Source organism: Ambystoma mexicanum, chromosome 1q (genome assembly GCF_040938575.1).
Source record: "Ambystoma mexicanum isolate Mex_15411 chromosome 1q, UKY_AmexF1_1, whole genome shotgun sequence".
Lineage (NCBI taxonomy): Eukaryota > Metazoa > Chordata > Amphibia > Caudata > Ambystomatidae > Ambystoma > Ambystoma mexicanum.
This window is the reverse complement of record NC_090922.1, coordinates 583,907,304-583,928,054: the sequence shown is the minus strand read 5'-3', so window position 1 is coordinate 583,928,054 and position 20,751 is coordinate 583,907,304. Positions and strand designations below refer to the sequence as shown.

General features: G+C 48.5%; 1 protein-coding gene across 2 annotated transcripts in view; it reads right to left on the bottom strand.

Moving 5' to 3' along the window:
• Window positions 1-20,751, bottom strand: part of LOC138532682 (flavin-containing monooxygenase 5-like) — a 580,037-nt gene that overhangs the window by 411,597 nt on the left and 147,689 nt on the right. For both annotated transcript variants that reach the window (XM_069641084.1, XM_069641085.1), the window contains exon 3: window positions 3,035-3,197. In XM_069641084.1, coding sequence (XP_069497185.1) covers window positions 3,035-3,197 — 163 coding nt within the window. The remainder of the gene's footprint in view (window positions 1-3,034; window positions 3,198-20,751) is intronic.

Here is a 20,751-nt window from a genome sequence, read left to right as displayed (position 1 = left end):
GACAATGGCAGGCAGTGATTAGAACTAGATTTGAGGCACCTATGTAACGGGTGAATGGCCTAGGTTTCAAAGAATGGCAGGCAGTGGTTAGAACACCTAGGTTTTAGACACCTAGAAACGGGAGAAAGGCCTAGGTTTCAAACATTGGCAGGCAGTAGTTAGAGCATCCACATTTTAAACACCTAGAACGTGAGAAGACCTAAGTTTCAGACAGTATCAGGCAGTTATTAGAACTAGAATGTGCGATACCTAGATAGCGAGAGGAAGGCCTAGGTTTCAAATAGTGGTAAGCAGTAGTGAGAGCAGCTTGATTTGAGACACCTGGATAACGGGAGAAAGGCCTAATATTCAGAGAATGGGAGGCAGTAATCAGAACCCATAGACAATGTGATAGAGGCATAGGTTTCAAAGAGTAGCAGGCGGTAGTTAGAGCAGCTAGATCTGTGATACCTAGATTATGGGAGTAAGGCCTAGGTTTCAAAGATTTGCAGGCATTAGTTAGAACACCTAGGTTAAAGACACCTAAATAATGGGGCAGTTTCCAGTTTCCAAAACGTGCGACTTAGGCTGATATTCATAGCACTGTCCTGATGCTGCGCAGGCTAGAGTTAACAATGCTAACTTAAAGTGGCACTCTCTAAATGCGACTCAATGCAATATTAACAATTTACAGGCGTTCAAAACAGGTCAGTATTCACTGTATTATCTCAGTGTGGCACTTTCTAAATATGGCTCAATGCACCATTAGCTATTCTCTCAGATTACAATGTAGGCTAATGTTCACAGTACTGTATCAGTGTGGCACTTTCTAGATGTGACTCAATGCAATATTAACAATTCTCTTAGAGTACGACACAGGCTGATATTCACAGTACTGTAACAGTGTGGCACTTTCTAGATGTGACTCAATGCAATATTAACAATTCTCTGAGTGTACGACACAGGCTAATATTCATAGTACTGTATCAGTGTGGCACTTTCTAGATGTGACTCAATACAATATTAACAATTCAATGAGAGTGCGGTGCAGGCTAATATTCACAGCACTGTATCAATGTGGCACTTTCTAGATGTGACTCAATGCAATATTAACATTTCTCTAAGAGCGCGGCACAGGCTAATATTGACAGCACTGTACCTGGTTCTCCTGTAACCCCACGAACCTTGTACACCGTTATATGTCTCACCTATGTAACTAAGTTACATATATACATCACTATAACAGCGCTGCAAGGCCTAAGGTCCGCTTTGTGCGCTATACAAATGTAAAAAATAAAAATAAATAAGTGTGGCACTTTCTAGATTTGATTCAATGCAATATTAACAATTCATTGAGAGTGTGGCGCATGCTAATATTGACAGTACTGTAACAGTGTGGCACTTTGTAGATGTGATTCAATGCAATACTAACAATTAATTGAGAGTGCGGCGCAGGCAAATATTGACAGTACTGTAACAGTGTGGCACTTTCTAGATGTGATTCAATGCAAAATTACAAAATTTACTGAGAGTGCGGCCCAGGCTTATATTCACAGCACTATCTTAAGGTGGCTCAGGTAATAGTCACAAATCTTACCAGTTGTGAGGACGGTCAGTATTACTAGCCTGGCTTGATATGGTTTGAGGGTAGGTAGAGTGGCAGGGCTTCCAGAGTAAAGTGATTTCTCTACTCCCCACCTTGGCCACACCTACCTTGGTAGTGGCTGCTGGTTGACGGCTGGCCTCTGGCTTCCCCTGCTGACACCTGCAGACACAACTCTGTTGGAGGCGGCCTTTGCCTCTGGGCCCTCTGCCTGCGCAGCCCCTGCTGCTGAGGGCTGCCCTGGGAGGGTGTGTTAAGAACGGGGATTAGCCAATCAGTAGACCAGGCTACTCAATGGCCAATCAAGAGTGGGATGCAGGACGTGGGAGGAAGATGGGGCCGGTGTGGAAGCAGGAGAGGGAGGAAATAATCAGGCATTCAGAGCGCTGATATTTTAACTAATTTGGCCCAAAACCAATCGAGTCACACTCAGACACACCTTACCTTAAGGGAGAACCCCAGAAACAGCTGAGGTTTTGGTGGTGTATAGGGCCTGCAGACTCGTAGACCAGGCTACTCGGTGGCCAATCAGGAGCGGGGCGTGACGTAGGAGGAAGATCGGGCTGGTTCGGAAGTGGGAGAGGGAGGAAGGAATCAGGCATTCAGAGCGCTGATATTTTAACTAATTTGGCCCAAAACCAATCGAGGCACACTCAGGCACACCTTACCTTAAGGGGGATCCCCAGAAACAGCTGAGGGTTCGGTGGTGCATAGGGCCTGTAACCTCGTAGACCAGGCTAATCAATGGCTGCAGACGTAGGAGGAAAATGGGGCCGTGCAGAAGCAGGAGGGGGAGGATGGAATTAGGCGTTCATGTCGCTGTTATTTTAACTAATTTGTCCCAAAACCAATCGAGGCACACTCAGGCATTTGTATTACAAAACGCAGCTTGACCTAGGATTTTTTTGGATGTCAGGCTACTGCTGCATGATTTCAATCATAACATACATATACAGAGGAAATGTAGGGCTCTTTCGTTCCATTTCTTTATGCATTAAAAATAAAATTTAGTAAGAAAAAAGGAAAAATGAGAATGGTTTAAACAGTTAATGGATGGAAACAAAACATTAGACTTAATTGTGTATGTTCTTTCATTTGTTTTCATTAGTTGGAAAAGATGGTGTTTTCTTTTTGTTTACTTGCCAGTGCAAGTGTAAAGCAGAAGTCACCTTTGCCTGGAAAACAATTGAATAGTCCCACTGGATTAGGAACAGGATTGTTTTTATAAAACGGAAACCGGATTGTTTTAAAAAAAAAAAGGGTACATGTAACAATGTGAAATTAATTTCCATTTCGGCATAGTGTTGTATGCTTCAAAGTGGCTGGCCTCTGCAATGTCATCAGATTGTTAGGCAGGCAAACAAACCAAAGCTACGGTGAACCCATTATCCGCCTCGGGATGTAAGACTTGTAAGTTTGTTAAGGACCCTGTGCACCAACGCCGTCACTCACCTGGGAAAGAATGCAGTGGCAAATGAGGAAACGTATGATGTCCACTGCAGACTAGAATTCCATCAAAGATGGCGGATTCCCGTCTTCCCTCTGTCTCCGTGATGACGTCCCATTGGCCAGTGGTCATGAAATCTGGGCGTTTTTTGATACTGATCACAGTGGTCTAGGGCAAAATGGCAAATGAAAAAGTAAATTAAATTCTTTCAGGAGATAATTTAGGTTATTATTTTCATCTTGTGGAACCATAAATGAAAATGGGTCAAAAAAAAAAACTGCATGTATAAAAAGTAATTTAATTAAGTGGAGTAAAACCACCTTGGGCTTTGTGCATACAACAAATTCCTCGTTAAAAATATGTTCATATATTACTTGATGACAGAAACGATTTAGCCTATCATCTATTTTGAAACACCTTTTTACAGACACTGCATGCTCAAACCTGCCCCAGATCACCAATCTATCATGCCCCAGATCACCAATCTATCAAATTATGTAATGACCTCACTTTACTTAACCTTTAATATTAAATTTAGGAAAGCTTTTACCAAAAGACATCTTACTTGGTAGTCAAAATAAGCAGTCCGGAGAACGACTACGATAAATCCAGTCATACTCTCTCCGCCCTGCGGGTGATTTCTTACAGATGGGTGAGGCACACTCGGTAGTGTAGAGTATACAGTGATGCAGCATGAATCATGCTACACCAGTTAATTCAATGCACAAATGGAAAGGATTGGTTTCCTACACTGGGGCTGTGGCCTAAGTCTGCATGTATCTGGGGCTGTGTAAGGATGGTGTGTGTGTGTGTCTGTGTGCTTGTTTGTGCACAAAGGGGTGTCCCCACAGTTCCAACAGGTGCCAACTTGAGTTGGGCATTTGTCCATATTTGTACCAACATGCTTGCTCATTCAATTCGCCACCCTTAATACCCCACCAGGGAAAAAAGGTGCAGAATAAGACCTTATTTCTTTGTTGGCATAAAAGGCTGCAGATTTATTTTCACAACATTGTTTATACTTTCAAATTCAAAACACTGCAAACCACACTTTTGTGAAAATAGTTCTGAAGGTCCAAACCTTTCTTCCCCCTTTCCCAACCAAGTCCACTGTAGGCCAAAGCTCCCACAACTATTGTTGGCTGAGCCACGCCTGCCCTTGCATGAGTTCCTGGGCTGGGGGAGTGCCGTTTTGTCAGGGGAAGCCGAGCCCTCATCAATACCTCCAGCGCCCCTGCCGCTTATGCCACCAAGGGGCACTGTTCGCGAGAAGAGTGAAAAACCTTCCCGCTTTCACACGGCTCATTAGTACTCTGTATCTTGCCACTGGTCGCCAAAACACTGCCAAGCCAAAGGTGGTTCACACCCACCGTGGCTCCCCCCTTTACTCTCTTATAATTCCAGCAGTTTAGTGCATAAATTCCAAAAGAACAGATCCATTCCTGCTGCTGACAGAGGTTCCCCGTACTTCACATTGTATTCCAGTGATTTTAAATTGATCAGACTGTGCGTGAACTGCGGGAAACCTCTGCCCTTGCAGAATTTAGCCATTGCCCCGTTTAATTTCCTCCTTGATTTCTCCACTGCAGAATGGCTTTCTACGCCCCTCCATTCCTGTCTCGGAATGATCTCGAACCAGATGATCTCTGTCTCGCCCAACTGCAAGGAAAATTCCTGTAAAGGGAACATCATTTCCCTCATCAAAGGCCCCCTACCCAAGCTTGTCAGGTCATTGCCACCTAGATCGATGATCAAAATGTCGTGCCTGTGGTGCTTGCCCAACAACTTGTCAATGTGTCCCTGCAACTGTGCCCATCTCATCCCAGGCACCCCATGCCACCAGATCCGGTATTCGCCGGCAGCCATCCTCTCTTTTTACGCCGTCCAGCTGGCCCCGGCCCTAGTCACAAAAGAATGCCCCACTACCCAAACGGACTGTCTCCTCCTTCGAGCTGCTGTTAATTGGAGGAAGATGAGAAGGAGGTAATTAATACTACATTTTGTCCGGCCTTATGTACCTCCTGAAACAACCCGATTTCCAACCACCGATTCTCGTGATTGCCTCAGGCCCCATGCCCAGTTCGGCCGCTGATGTAGCCACCCCGATTCTAAAGGAGTGTGTACCAAACACTCCTCCTGTTTCTCCCATCCCTTTCAAAGCCATATCCATCACACTACCAAACTGGAACCTGCTCAGGGCTGACCAATCCCTGTGCAAGAATAGGGGGAACCCGCACCGGCCTATAGCCTCTCCTGTAGGTAAGTCGTCAGTCCTGCGACTGGACACACTATGCTCCTCTGTATGCTATGAAGGGTGATTGCCCTCCCCTTTCCCTTCTGGTCGGTCTATTCTCAGGAACCAGCTTTCTTACTCTCAAGGCTCCAAAGAAGGCCAATGAAAAGGCTGCCGTGAACAACATCCTCTCCCTTTCGATATGGCAGACCATGCGCAGGGTTTCAATTAAACTGTGCAATTTCAGAATATCAATGGGCTGCCTTTCATCAGGCTTTTTCTCTGTTTGCTTTCCCCAACCCTTCATTGCCATTGTGATGTAATGCTCCTTGGTAGGATCGGGTTTCCCTGCAAGCTTGTAATAATGAGCTATTGCTGCCAAATGAAAAGGCATCCAGGATCTGGTTCTCCCAGACCGCTATCCCCAACCGACAAAGGCGCATACTGGCACTCCCACTTGCCCTTTCGTCAAAATTTCTTCCTCGAAAGGCCAGAAATTACTCCCAGCACCCCATGTACCTCCTCGCTGTGCCCGCAGCCAGGGCAGTGTGGATGAGGGAGCTCAGATTACCCCAATCATGCCCCACCACTGCTCCTAGAATGGGGTCATCCACTTGCTTGCCTCTGGACAATTACTCTGAAATGTCTCCCACTGCAAATGAGAGAGAGAATCAGCTGCCACGTTCTTTACTGCAGGAATGTGTCATGCTCTTACCTCAGCGGTTAATTTGAGCAAGCTTGTCGTCAGCTCTCTCAGTAACCTAAGTACCCTCACATTGCTGGATGTCCCTGATTGATGATTTGGACCACTGCCAGGTTATCTGACCACAGAACCACCCTCCTATTTTGTTAATGACTTTCCTCAAAGCTTGAAAGCAACCACAATAGGAAACAGCTCTAGTAGGGTGATGTCTCTGGTAACTCCCTCCTGATGCCATGCTGCTGGCCAGGCCTGCCCGCACCAGTCACTCCCCAGAATGGCCCGAATCCTTATGAGCCTGACGAGTCAGTAAAAAGCTTGAGTTTCTCGCTAGTGGCCCACTGCTTGCTCCACAGTAGTACCCCATTGAAATCATCTGGGAAACCATCCCACATTTTGAGATCCTCCTTCACCTCCGCCTCCAGCCGCACATGTTGGTAAGCGTGCTGCAGCCCTACCATCTTGAGTTCAATGCTCCTGGTGAAAACTTTCCCTGCCGGGATCACCTTACCGTCAAAGTTCAAGTTCCCCATCAATTATTGCAGCTCCCTCAGGGTGGCCTTACTCCTGCCCCTCAATTCCCTGATTGTTTCTGCAAGCTTATCCCACCTTGTCCTTTGGTAATCTACACTTCCCTTCCACTGAGTCTATCTCTATTCCTAGGAATGTGAGCCTTGTGAATGGGCCAACTGTCTTTCCCTTGGGCAAGGGGAACGCCATCTACTCCATGAAAGCCTAGAACATGCTCATGAGCGCCCCACATTCATCTCTCCCCAGTGAACAAAAAATTGTGGAGGTAATGCATTACCACCCAGCCGTGAGCCCTCTGCTTCAATGCATACTCCAGAAAGGTACTAAACTTTTCAAAGTAAGCGCAAGATATTGTGCAACCCATCGGTAAGCACCTGTCATTGTAGTAAGAGTCCTTTACCTTGAAACCCAGTAAATGGTAGCTTTCCTTGTGAATTGGCAGTAGCCTGAAGGGAGACTCAATGTCGGCCTTCCTGATCAAAGTGCCTCTCCCTGAAGTCCTCACTAGCTCTATGGCATCATCAAATGGAGAATAATGAACCCTGCACTTCTCTTTGGCTATGCCATTGTTAACAGACGCACCTTCGGGGAAGGAAAGGTGCTGTATGAGGCAAAACTGCCCCTCCTCCCTCTTTGGTACCAAGCTGAGGGGTGACACCACAAAATTCTCCAATGGTGGGGACGTGAATGGGCCTGCCACCCAACCCAGCTTGATCCCCTTAGCAACCCTTTGTGACACAACATCAGGCCTTCTCACTGCTGACTTTAAATTGTCCGCTTCCCTGCTCCCCACAGCCCTGTTGTATGCATTCAAGAATGGAATCAATTTCAGTAGGGGCGTGAGCAAGTGGGTTTCAATTATGTTTGGCCTTCTCTTTGGGTTTTGCACTACCCCTCTGCTTTCCCTCACCGGAAGACGTGCTGTGGTTCCCTACACATTTACCACCTGTGTATTTAAATCTGCAGATTTTCCGAAAGGGGCAATACCCTTCCTCAAACTTCCAGCAAACCGCTTGCTCCCCGTGATGATAACTGGGTCGACTATTGCAGGAGGAGCGCCCGCGAACGGACCCCCTCCTCCTGTCCCCATAAGACCATTGCTCCCTTTTATAATGCAGCTTCTCGCCCTGCACCTTGTCCCAGTCTCTATTGATGGTACCATTTTCTCAATGTAATCCCTGACATCCACCTCATCCCAAGACATTGCAAGCCAAATCTGCATTTTAAACCTAAAACCCCTGTCATACTTTAACCAACCATCGCCGCCATAGGTCAGGTATAAGGTATGGACGTACTGCTCATATGAAAATAATGTCCCTGCATCCTGTGGGAACTTTTGTATCATGATAGATGCCAGCATTCTGAACGCTGCCAACCAATTGTGGATGCTCTCCTCTACCTTGGCCTTCTCCTTGTCCTTCTCCCTCTCCTTCTCTGACAATTTGCGTAAGCTCAACTCCACAGGCTCCATATCTAGCAGGGAAAAGATCTAAAAAAAACTCCTGCCAGATCCTCTCCTTGTAGGCCAATAAGAATGTGCCATACTAAAGAGTTCCCAGCTGCTCGTACTGGAGCAAAGCCTGGCATCGCCCCACGTCCTACGTGACACTACCCCACACAACACCCTGCCCTTGGCTGCCTGCCGGTGTTGCTATCACCTGCTGCACCTGGCTTCCCTCCCCAAGAGGGGTTTCCCTGAGCATTGAGGCGGCTTGACTCATGATCATGGGGCTCACAGCCCCCCCCAAGCCACCCAGCCTCTGAACCTCATCTTGCTGATGCACGGCCTCAGCATTCCTCTCCACCTGAATAAATACATTTACAATTCCTCACTACATTTGACCACTCCCCCCATGTCCCCATGCTTGCAAGCACTGCATAAACATACCCTTAACCTGTTCCAAGGCTGCAGGTCCCTTTGCTGCCACCGCCACCGAGCTGGCCACGGGCATTCTGGGTGCCCCGCTGCTACACCTTGGCACCTCCACAGGCAAGGCCACCGGATCGCAAACAGGCCCCTGCTCTCTCCCCCTGCCTTTCGCCCCAGCTGCTTTTCGCTTCTTGGCAGCCTCTGCCTGCTGCTTAATGGCCATAGCCTTGGTGGTCACTGTCCTCCTCCTCGCTGGGCCCACTTTCCTCTTCCTCTTCTAAGCCTGGATCTCTTGCATCGCCTCCTCTGCTGAAAAATTAGGGAACAATAGTAGCAAATGTGACCTGCTGCTTGGGCCTGCTGCTTCCCCATCCAGCTGTGTTGCAACCATGTGCAACCAATTCAGTCCATGTTTGGCGGCTGCCATCCATGCCATCATGACTAAGTGCTCCAAATCTTTATCAGGGCAGCAGAACCCTGGCGTTCCATTGTTTTATAGAAGCAACCTCCAGGCACATGCACTGCAATGTCTTCTCTTTTTAGCAGGGCCTCCCGGCACACGCTCTGCAATGGAAGGCTGGTTGCAGCGGCCCTCCAGGCACATGCACTGCTTAGGCAATGCTGGCTTACAATATAATTTGCTGTGTCCTAGTCAGCACCTTTGGGCACACGCAGTGTAGTGTGCAGGTGAGGCTGTTGGTAATATAACTTGCTTTGGCCTTGATTGCAGGCAACTGCTTATGCTTCTGCTGTCCTAGCTTGATGCAGCAGCCCTCAAGGCACGCACACTGCTCAGCAGGTAATAGGCAACACTGCAATAAATTTAACTGCACCACAAGATTTTACTCCCTGAAACATGCTGCTTCCCCTTGTTTGCTACCTTGTGTCTGTTGCACCCTCAATAATATAATTATTTCACCTGTACGCGGCCCGAAATCAGCCGTGCTCGTCCCGAGATCCCTTAATTGTTAACTTTCGCCCTGGCCCGGATTCCCCTAGGATTCAAACAATTTCAGAAAAAGTAATTTCGTAGTTTCAACCTTCGGCGGCCCGGACTGCTTAAGCTGCCACAATATTGTACCCGGATTGCTCAAGATTCAAACACTTTCAGCCAATGTCACTCGTAGTTTCACCCCTTCACGGGCCGGGCTGCTCAAGATGTGACAATATTATCACCCACAGAAAGTCTTTCACCCTTAAGTGTCCTGGGTTGCAGCCCTCTTACTAACAGCTCTCATCTTCCGGCGAAGCGGCCGTCCTGCTCGAAGCTGCGTTGCTTGTGGTGAGCACCAGGCAGTCAGGCGCGCTGTCTCTTCCTCCTGCCCCCTCTATCACCTCTCGGTGCTGTCACACCAGCTGGCCTCCACACCAGGCTGTCCTTGGCACCACCGACAGCTCCTCCTTCAGCAGCTCCTCCCCGACACTGCAACTGCTCTGGCACCCTTTGCACCAGCTTCCGTGGCTCCCCTTTGCCTGCCTCGCATTTGTTACTCACTACTGCAATACCGGTACCTCACGGTAGCCTCATGGCAAATGCACCGTGGCTCGCCCTCAACGCTGGTGCACAGAAACTTCTGGCTCCGCCTCAACGCTGGCACACAGCAGCTCCCGACGTCTTCTTTCCTGGCTCCTGAAAACAAACAAAACAAAACGAAACTGGTCCTCCATGAGCGTCCGCTGGCGTCCTTCTGCTGCACTAACAAAGTGGCCTAAACCAGGCGGCTTATAAGTCAGCTGGGCCGCCCCTTTCCTTTGTCTGCTTTCGCAGGTTTTGTTGCCTGTTTGGCGGGCTTCCAGTCCCTCCGGATTCCCGGGCTTGTCTGCAACCTCCGCATTACCCAGGGGTTAGGGAGGAGAGGACGCTGCACTGTTATTCAGGCGCCTCCTCCATTATCTTTTGTCGTCACCTCCATATTCACATATAGTTTTTTGCTGTTCACCAAGGTGCCACTGAAGATTATTTCACTGTTTAAGAAATGAAAATGTGTTATTTTATGTTGGACTTCATATGGTGCCACATGCAGCAGGGAACCACTTCAGAGAATGGGGCATGGACTGAGCAGGGAAAGGGAAGAATTGTGTAAGAGGGTAGGATACACAACATTCCCAGCCGGCTCCATTCCAGGGGGGCAGAGGTTCAAATGCTGCAGGTGTTAGTGAGTGACGTTGGAATGTAAGTCACCTTGGTTGGCTGACACCCACGATCCTTAAGTACTGGTGAACTCTGCAGGTGGGTGTCCGCTCTGCAGATTCAGAGGCTTGTGGTGAACAGTTCTGAGTATGGCTTGGCAAACAGTACTGTTGAGCTCAAGCCTTTCAAAGTTAGTTTGGGAAAGCATAGAGGGATAGGTAGGTTTATAGGGCCTTCTTGAAGTGGTGAAGGCTTTCTGGTAGTTTTCTCCATAGTTTAGGTTTCTGGATTACCCTTCTCTTGCCACCTTTTTTACGACTTTGTTGTTTTTTATTGTCCTGATACACCCACGGTTTGTGAACCTGAGGTTCCTCGAGAGGAGGTAGCGCTGGATTTCATTGGACAAGTATTTTAGTTCTTGTTTCAAAAGAAACTACATGATTTGTGAGGTGCCCAGAGCGTTGTAATGCTGCTTAGCAGCAGTGGAGGGCCATTGAAAGGGGTTTCAGATCAGCTGAGACATGGGGCCTCATTACACGGAAGGCGGTAATGGTTAACGGCCACCGTTAATGGTAACGGTGACCGTTAACCATTACCGCCTTACTACGAGGTCCCTTAGCGGGTTGGTGCTTTAACGCCTGCTTTTTGCAGGCGTTAAAAACCAACCCGCTAAGGGACCTCGGAGCCAATTACGGCACCGCAAAATTGCGGTGCCGTAATTAGCGCCTTCCCCATTCCCATAGAGCCCTATGGGACAGAAATGGGAATGGGGAAGGGCAAGGGCGGAAGGGGGATTTACCGCCCCACCAACCTTGGAATGGGGCGGTAAATCCCCTTTCCGCCAAGGCGGTACCGGTATTTTACCGGCATGAGCCATGGCGCTAATAGCGCCATGGCTCACCGCCTTCCGTGTAATGAGGCCAATGGTCTCATCCTAGAGATCTTCTTGGTGTCCCTACTTCCAAGGTGTCGCGGTAGACCAAATTAGCTGGAACTTTTACCAAAGTGACTTCAACTTTGTGTCTAAATTCTAAGAAGGATGGGATTATCATCAGACTGCTATTTTAGGTGCTCTTTTTCCTGATGGTTTGGGTGTGGGGGCTAAGGGGTAATCTTTGAGTCAATAATCTTTCCTAGATTTCTGACTGTGTTTACTGGGTTCAGAGATCCCATGGTGATCCCATGGACTTGGGCCATGTGAACGGCAGGCTCGGATTTGCTTTCCCTGCTATAGCTTCTCCCTTCCTCCTCTCTTGCTTAGATGCCCGCTGCTGACCTGGTTGGCATTAGAATTTGATGAATTTTGAAAGTAAATAAAACTTTCCAGAAATTGCATCAATTCCTGAGATAATTAATAGGTGTTAGGCAAAATCACCTGCAGTACCCTTTGGGAACACTACACACAATTAAGACTACAAGTGTAAGTACAATTTCACCTTTGGTACAAGCCTGTACTACGCAGTAATGTGGTAGCAGTGGCTGAGCAGCCAGACGTATCTCAAGAGTAAAGTGAGCAGTACAAGAGGTTACACAAAGGACTAGCAATCACAGTGGTTCAAACAAACACTTACTCAAGGTTTCTTGGTAAAAGAATATACATGTTTTTACACAGTCAGTTGGAAAACATTCCAGTAGTAAGAGCAGTTAAATATCACAATCTAATATACTACAATGCACAACCAATACGTTTCTGAACAAGTTCAACTCCCCTGAAGTGGGAGCAAAATGGCACTTCAGTTACTTTAAAAAGAGGGTAAAAAGACAAGGTTAAAAGAATTAAAGCACACATACTTTTTTTTTTACCCTGCTTCTCTTTCTTTTGGTTTGTCCTAAAATAATACTCTGCAATACAAGCTACGGTGGTGACTGGCAAGCCGCCGAATTTAGTGTTTTCTCTAGAAACTGAGCTAACTCTATCGGTCACTAGCTATCTTCCACGGGGGGAGTAGGAGCACTACACATGCCACCCTAGCAGAACCTGCTGGGCGGTATGGGTGGGAGTCTCTTATTGAATACTCGTTTGGGTTATTGTTGGTTGATCTTGCACCAGTTTCTGTATACCCACATTGCTCCCTATTTTTTACGGTCCTCATATGAAAGTGTATAAGTACTACTGATTATTTTTGAAGGTGGGGGCCTGGACTGAACGCTACTTTTTTGAGAACGCGGTAGACAGGATGACTTTAGTGCACTCCCTTTCCCACCCCCACTTTAAGTAAAGTGGAAGGGAGGTCTCCTGTATATAACTTTTTTTCTTTGGGGGTATTCTAGCACTGGTGTGCGATGGCTGGTACTTTGAGAAGTGGCAAAATGAGGCCCTCTATTATGATTAAATGAAAAAAATGAAAGTGGAGAGCTCGACATAGAAAGCTATCTAGACAATTAGGGGGAAAGCTCTATGGAACATGAGGATAGGCAACAGGCTCTGGACTTGATCCCGCCTCACAAGGTTGAGGCAGTAATGAATACTGATTATAATACTCTGGAGGGAGGGAGGTTTGAAAACCCTATGCCCCAGGCGGAAGGTCACCTTTTGGCCACTATGGATGGGTTACCATGTCCGGCCCCCATTGGCACTACTAATATTTTCCCTCTTGATACAGTGCCGGACCTGGACCTATCGGTTCAACGCAGTTTTCTCAGTGTCCGGGATTATCCTGAAAGACAGTTATCTCATAAAGGAATTCCTCTTATTAATCCTTCTCTAGATACCTTAATGATGGCCCCGGTTGTAATGGCGGAACTTGACAAGCGGGTTTGCCTTTCATTGGGGCCCTCTACTCCACTTCAGCCAAGGGGAGGAGGGATTGATAGTGTACATTTCCATAAAATGGATTATGACAGATCCCAGGTCCTTAAACTGGACTCCCTTTACCCGTCCGCTCTGCCCCTCCCCTAGAGAACTCTTTGGGCAGGCTTGAGGAAGAAAAAGGGATAAATAAAAATAAAAGAAAAAATAATAATCCTCCCTCCTTCTCTTACTCTGAAGCTCCAGAACATAGGAACAAACTGCAATCATGTTCGAGCCCAAGGTCAATTCCCCCCCCTTTTCCGACCTCTCTTCCAAGGGAAGTTCACAATATTGACGCCTTGTTTCTTCAAAACCAGCAGGAAGCTGAAATTTCTTTCCCAGTGCTGACCAGGATCTTGAACCTCTTAGACAAAGGCCATGAGCGTACCCACTTTGAAATTAGGGACTTGAACTTCAAACTAGCTGAAATCCTTGGTATATTAAACAAATTAGAGGGTCTAAATTTCTCACAGGAAATTATGAAGAAGCTGAAGGAAATTCCTCCCTCTTTTTCTCCTTTAGTAAGTTGCTCTAAAGCCACGGAGATAAAGGAGCTATTTACAAAAGAGACCTCTTCACAAACAGTTTATCCACTGTGGAGCAAAATCTGTCGGATGCTGGTCAACTTTCTGTGTTGAATCTATCATCTGGTAAACTGGCGGAAATAGACCTTATGACAAAATTGATTATACAGAATTCTGACCAGGCCCTCAAATTGACTTTAATTCAGAAACAGTTGGAGGACCTAATGGCACAAAGCCATCCTCGTGAACTCCGTATATCGGCAGAGCTGATGGGCAGGGAGAAATTGGATAGTCCATCAATGCTTACCGACATTCTTGAGGAGGAAGCAAGAGGCTCTGTGACAGAGACACAAGCACTGATGGACTGCCAAGGGCCCACAGAAGAAAACAATCTCAGATTTTGTATCTCGCGTAAAGAGAAAAAAAGATATATGAAGGCCCTAAAGCGCTCTGCCCTGAAAGATTCAGTGCCAGAGAAAAAATGAATCTAATCTAGCCAAAGGCAATAAAATGGGGAAAGCAAAGGCCTCACCGATTAGTAATCCACAGCCTACAGTATCCCGGGAGGAAGGTACCTTGAACTTGAGTCAATTAAATGATGCCAGTAAAAAAGCACTAGAGTTGAATGATAATCAGCTGATCATGGGCCCCCGGTCAAGTAGGGATGTGACAAAGCTAAAGAACGATGGAAAGGATAATCCCCTGTGTAAAAGGGGAGGTGGGGCGCTGGTGAGAGATACCCTTTCCTCAGCTCTGAAGGCGAAGTCCCACTCTAAGAACTTTAAGAGGAAACAAAAGAAACTTGTGGGGGAACAGATTTCGGCTTCCTCTCAAAATAATCTGCTTAACTTTTTCTTTAAAAAAATAAAAAGCTCTCTGGGTGTGATGACACAGCGCCACGATTATGTGCCAACAATAAATGAGATACACCTGGCTAGAGAGGGGGACACCCCTCCAAGGGCAGGCTCAACACTTTTATTCTTACCAGCGAAGAGTGCATCCCTCTCTTTTACAGGGCAGGTGTTGGATACAATTATATCTAAAAACGAAACTGTGACCACAGAGAATGTGGCTGTGAAGAATGTAGGCAATCCTTTCCTCCAGCTAGAGGAGCATTGTGTAGCAGGCCCCGATACAGATCCCCAGGAGAGGGATCTGCTGGTCCTTAGTTGGAAGGAGGAAACTAGGGCACTCAAGACCATGTCCCCCCTAAGTAAAACAGCTGGAATGGCTGAAATATGGGAGGTGGCTATGGAGTTGCCGAGAATGGGATTGTGCCCAGCTTTATCAGTGCGGTCACCAAAAATAAAAAGCAATGAGGATGACTATCACGATGTGAATGTTCTGATACAAGGACTACTAAATCAGGCAAGACAGAAATATTTACTTCCTCTTCTAAAAGGTTCTCTTCAAAAGTGTGGAGGAAAGGAGCTTGAAACAAGGTGTCTAAGTTTTTGCCAGACTCAATAGACCCTGGAAAAGACGGTGCACTCAGATTGCTAGTAAAAACACTGCTACAAGAGCACGTGATTGCAGAGAAAACTAAGGTATACTCTCCCCAAGAGGCAGCTGAGATAACTCAGGGTTCTTCTGGCCCGGAGAGCGAGAAGGAATCTTACCCCAGGCAAAATCTCCCGCCTCCTCCGCGAGGAGTAAACTGGGGCGAGTCCAGGGAAGGTAGGGACTCTATATATACTAAAAGATCAGAGGAAACTCAGCGTGCTGAGTATGAGAATAATGTCCCTCCTAGCAATTACCTTAACTCTCTGTCAACGTGTAATCTGGAGAAGACTCGCTGGAGAAAGGCTACCTTCCCAGACTAGCCTAGTGTAATTTTGTATTATTTATTTAAACAGGACTCCAATGGTTCTTTAACTAGGGGAAGAATCTTAGCAATGTGCAATGAAATTGAAGCGCTTAGGACTGTTTCCTCAGCGGACATCAAACTGGTAGACTTCGATCATCCAGATCGCTATGATTGTGTCCGCTTGGTGTTTTACACAAGGGCACTGTTGGAGGCGTTTCTGAATGCCACAGAGGAATTCAATAGGATGGGATATGATTTCCTCCCCCCTCCCAAGGACAGTAGACCCTTGAATGGGACGAAACCAGACCAAAAAAATATTAGCAGCGTTGGACCTAATGTAGAACAAGCCAAGCCGGGGGATTTGCCAGATGAGGAATCTAGTTGGAATGGCTAACCCTGTCGCTGAGAGACTCCATAGCACAGCTAAAGGATATGAAGGTCTCTCTTTAATGTGAATGGCCTTTCAGTTCTGTCATGGAACTCAAGGGGTTATTCTCATCTCTTGAATTCTGCAGAGTATGTGGAAAATTAATCCAATACTCGGTTTGTGTTTGCAGGAAACTTGGATGACAGGGATGGTTGTGATGGATGGATACTCATGTTTTCAGGAACTCGCCTCCCAGGGCACCTTGGGTCGTCCTTCGGGGGGTCTCTTAACGGCCATTGACACAAAGGGATGCTTGAAAGTCTGTAACTATAAACGGATTGCAACAGGATTTCTATCGGTCCTCCTTGAGATGACAATGCAGATATGGAAAAACCTTAATACTAATTATTAATTTCACCAGCATGGGGTCTGGCATGGATTCACATGCTCATGAATATTCCTGTCGTCAGGCTGGGAATCCTCGGTAAAGAGAAAATCTGTTTCAGTTTCGTTTCTGAACTGTCTTTCTACTAATAACCAATCACTGGTCTCTGGGTCATACTGCCCCCAGTCAATGACTGCCCTCTACCTAAGCCCCTCCTCTGGCAGCCATCTTCAGATTTTTACCGCTCGTGCTACAGCTCTCGAGCTTTACTGCGTTTTTTCAAAGAGTTTACACTCATTTTTCAGTCAATCGAGCCTTAAGCTCCACCGATTCTACTTCCGATCAACGGGGACACGTTTTTGAATTTTCTACGCCCCTCAAGGGTGAGTTTTCATCGGGTTTCGCTTCTTGGAGGATTCCGGAAGATCTTTGAGGCCTACCCCCCGTGGACATGGCCCATGTCATGATTCCTGCCGCTCATGTCCCCAGCCCTCCAAGATGTCAGGCTGGAGCCAGGCTACGATCACCTACATGGCCCTCAAGGGCCTCTCCATCCCTCCAAAGACCCACTTGGAGTCAGACTTGGCGCTTGTGGCACCAGACTCACTCACTCCCATAGGATAACATTGGGGATTGGACTTTTAGTGCATTGATGGGGACAAGATTGATGCCCCCACATATTTCGGTTCCCAGAACTACATGTGCGGTCTAGTCTTTTGGGTGTGGTTCAGCCCAGAGGCACCTGGGATACCCAGAGACTATTTAAGCCAAACACAGGCTGAGAAACATGCTTTGCGTTTTCTGCACCTGCAGCGTGACACTCATCGTGTTCGGATCGGTCTCCAGTAGGCCTGCATCTTGCTTCTGCTCATAGCTCCTGCAAGAACAAGAACACCGTTAGGAACAGCCTTACCTTGCGGCGCTTCTGCCCATCAGTCATCGCTCCTTCTGTTCTGGGGGCATCTTCGGCAGTGTCATTGCCATCCCGGCACGCCGCTTCCTAAGGAAAAGGGAAAAGAACAGAAAAAAAGGCATTAGTAAGCATTCTGCAAATCTTTGCTTATTTTTAAATACTGTACGAGCTTCGAACGCTTACCTGAATCCCAGCCACTCTGGGGGAAATCTGTCTCTGGAACTTCTCATCCATCTGCAAAAGGGAAAAGACACTCCAGGTTAGCGTGGAAACAACTAGAGGTGCCGCATACCAAGCTTACCCACCACATTTGTTCTTCATAACCGGCATCCACGCTGAAAACTTCGCGGCACCTAAAAGACACAGAAAAATAACTCAGTTCAATGCAAATACGAAAGGGGTGCATCGCGCTCTCACTCACCTTCAGCGCTACTCATCTCAGCAGCACGCTGCCATCCCCGGACGACGGGCATCATCTAAGGAAGGAAAGGAACGAAGAATAGTCTCCAGGGAAGGGTTCGAGGTCGTAAGAGGTCAGAACAGGCTGAGTGACGTCCCCGTGGATACCAGGTGAGCGTTACAGCTCAGGACAAAGGAAACACGACGCCTGGATCCAAGCTTTTCAGGAGCTGCCCTGGATGCAGTTTACAAAATTTCTTGAAAGAAGATGAGCACTTTCGGTGCCTCTACTGCCTTCATGACGACAATTTGCACGTGGAAAAAGACTGTGCCTTTTGTAAGAATGTGTCTGAACGGACGATGAAGGATTGTCGTACCCGACTCGCCAACTGGCTGGAGGGGAAGAGCCCAGCAGCAGGTGAGAAGAAGAAGTCCGAGCGGTCTTCTAAGACCTTTGAGGGCGCTCTGGCGACGGGGGCCCAACAAAAGGCAAAGCACCGCAAGTCCACGGGCACCGGGAGCGCCAATCGGTCGGGCTCCTTGGCTGCCAGGCAGGGTGCTTCATCAGCAACACCATCAACCACGAGCCAACGCTCTGGCTCGATGAAGAGAAAGTCGGAGAACCCGGGTAAGCTTTGGGAGAAGCCCCGGTGGATCCCGAGGGAAACAAACGAAGGGGCGCATGGTGGTGTCCCTCCCCCCAAGGTGAAGGCCTCGGGCATGCCCAAGGTCGTGCAGGCCCTTATTCACCTGGCTAAGGCCTCGATTGAAGGAGTCGTGGCAGCCCTGGCAGAGCCTGCGGAGGCTATCCCAGTGGAGACGTCCTCCGGGCCTAGAGTTTCCCTGCCACCACGGAGGGAATCCTCTTTTCAGCCTATCGATAAGACCCCGGTGAAACCCGGGCGGAGAAAGGGGGGGCACGGTAGCCATTACTGACACAGATACCACCTATGAATGTGAGCTGACTGGCATCGCAAAGATTCTGGACAAGAAGTTCGAGGAGGTCTGGTCCCACAGGAGGGATCCCGATGAGACGGACGAAGAAAGCGAAGGTGGTATCGACGAGGAGCCTCAGGCCGTGGAGGAGACGGAGGATCCTACTCCCCAGCCGTCGCTCCCGTCGCAACCAGTGCCTATGCCACAATGCAACTCAGGAGCGATCTTGATGGCTACTCTGCCCTTGTGTACGGAGATAAGGACGAGGTTACCCACAGTGGACGACCCAGCGGAGCCTGGACCCTCGGGAAGCCCACCGAGCAAGCGGAGGCGAGTCCATCCCGCTCCTCCCTTCCAACCTTCACTGCCTTCTCAGCCCTCACCTCCTTCCCCTCCACCCAGGGATGAGACGGGAATGGAGACATCGATGAATGGGACGGACAATGAGGGTGGCGATGGCGGAATGGACCTTCCTTCACCACCTCTTTGGGCCCCCCCCCCCCAACGAGATCGGCTCTTTCCACGCCATGATCGCCAGGGCATCTGAGCTCTTCCAGCTGTGCCCCGAAGAACAGAAGAAGGAGGGTTTCCTCTACCAACGGCGGGAAGCCAAGAGGAAGACGGTTCTCTCAATCCCTTTACTGGATGACATCTGGGACAAGGGGCTGGCGCTCATGAAGAATTCATCCATGGCCCCTGCAGTAGGGACCGGTACGAGAAGAAGTACCGGGTCCCAGACTCCGCTCTGATGTGCCTCAGGGCACAGCCGTCACCGGATTCGGTGGTCTCCGCGGCGGCCAAGAAGAAAGCGACAGGGGCAACGGCGTCAACTTCAACATCCCGACCGGATGGCGAGGGTAAAAAGCTGGATGCCATGGGACGACAGGTCATCTCGTTGGCAGTGACGACGATCAAATTGGCCAACGCCTTATGATCGTGGCACGCTACGACAGGGAACTGTGGTTCAAGATCGCTCCCCTGCTGGACTTCCTCCCGGATGACAAGAGGACTGAGGACCTTGAGATCCTACAGGAAGGCAAGATAGCTTTGGACCACGTCATAACGGTGGCCACGGACATCACCGACACTGGCTTCCGCCAGATGGGCAACAGCGTTTGCCTCCGCCGCTGCGGTTGGCTGAAGGCCACCGACTTCCGTCAAGACATGCAGACCAGGGTACTGGACATGCCCTTCGATGGGAATAACCTGTTTGGTAAGACAGTGGACGGCTCATTGCAAGCCATCAAGGCGGCCACTGAGACGGCTCGGGCCTTGGGTGTTCTTCATCAACGACGGCCGTCCTTTAGGAGCTCCGGAGGCAAACAGGGTGCCTCCAAAGGATTTGGCGGCGGCTCCTCGTCGTTCCGCCAAGAGGCCCGCTCCTCTTCGCAGGAAGCCTACAGAGGACGCGGCAAGACAGGAAGGAGGACCTCGTTGTTGTCCACAAGGAGGCCAAGGTGGCAAGGCCGCGACTAAACAGGACTGAACCGGCCGTGGCATCGGGCCCCCCACCGAAGCACCCGGGTGGGAGGCCGGCTGGCAAAATTCGTCGGCGTTTGGGAGACCATCTCCACCGACTGTTGGGTGCTAGATTGTAACGCTTACCTGGACTCTGCGTGGACACTCACGATGGAACTACGTGACTCTGTTCTTCTCAATTGGTGTAGCTCCCAGTTCCCCCCTTCAACCATGCGAATGTGAGTTCCTAGGACAAACACAAGAGATTTCTAAGAATTTTGATTAGCACTTCTATGGAGTTTGACTAATTCTACACTCTCATATGACACTACAGCCCCTTCTTTAATTACCTTAGGAATTAATGTTGTTAGCTCTCCATCCTGCGTCTGTGCAGGGGCGCTAGTTCTGAAGAGGGGAGATGGAACCAGGATAACTGGGCCGGACTGAAGTGACTGGAATTGGGACTGGGAAATGTAGGAGTGCCTAGAGTGTGTGAGGAATTTCTACACCCACGCATTCATGGGCACCACAACCGGAAAACGAATTTACCTCAGGAAACACACTCACAACCCCCAAAGCATTCAAGCCTTTGGAAAATAAGTGAAAAAACATACGGCAACATGTCATACAAGGCGTGTGGAGTACTCAACAATATGTAAAGAACACACGCCAAGCTA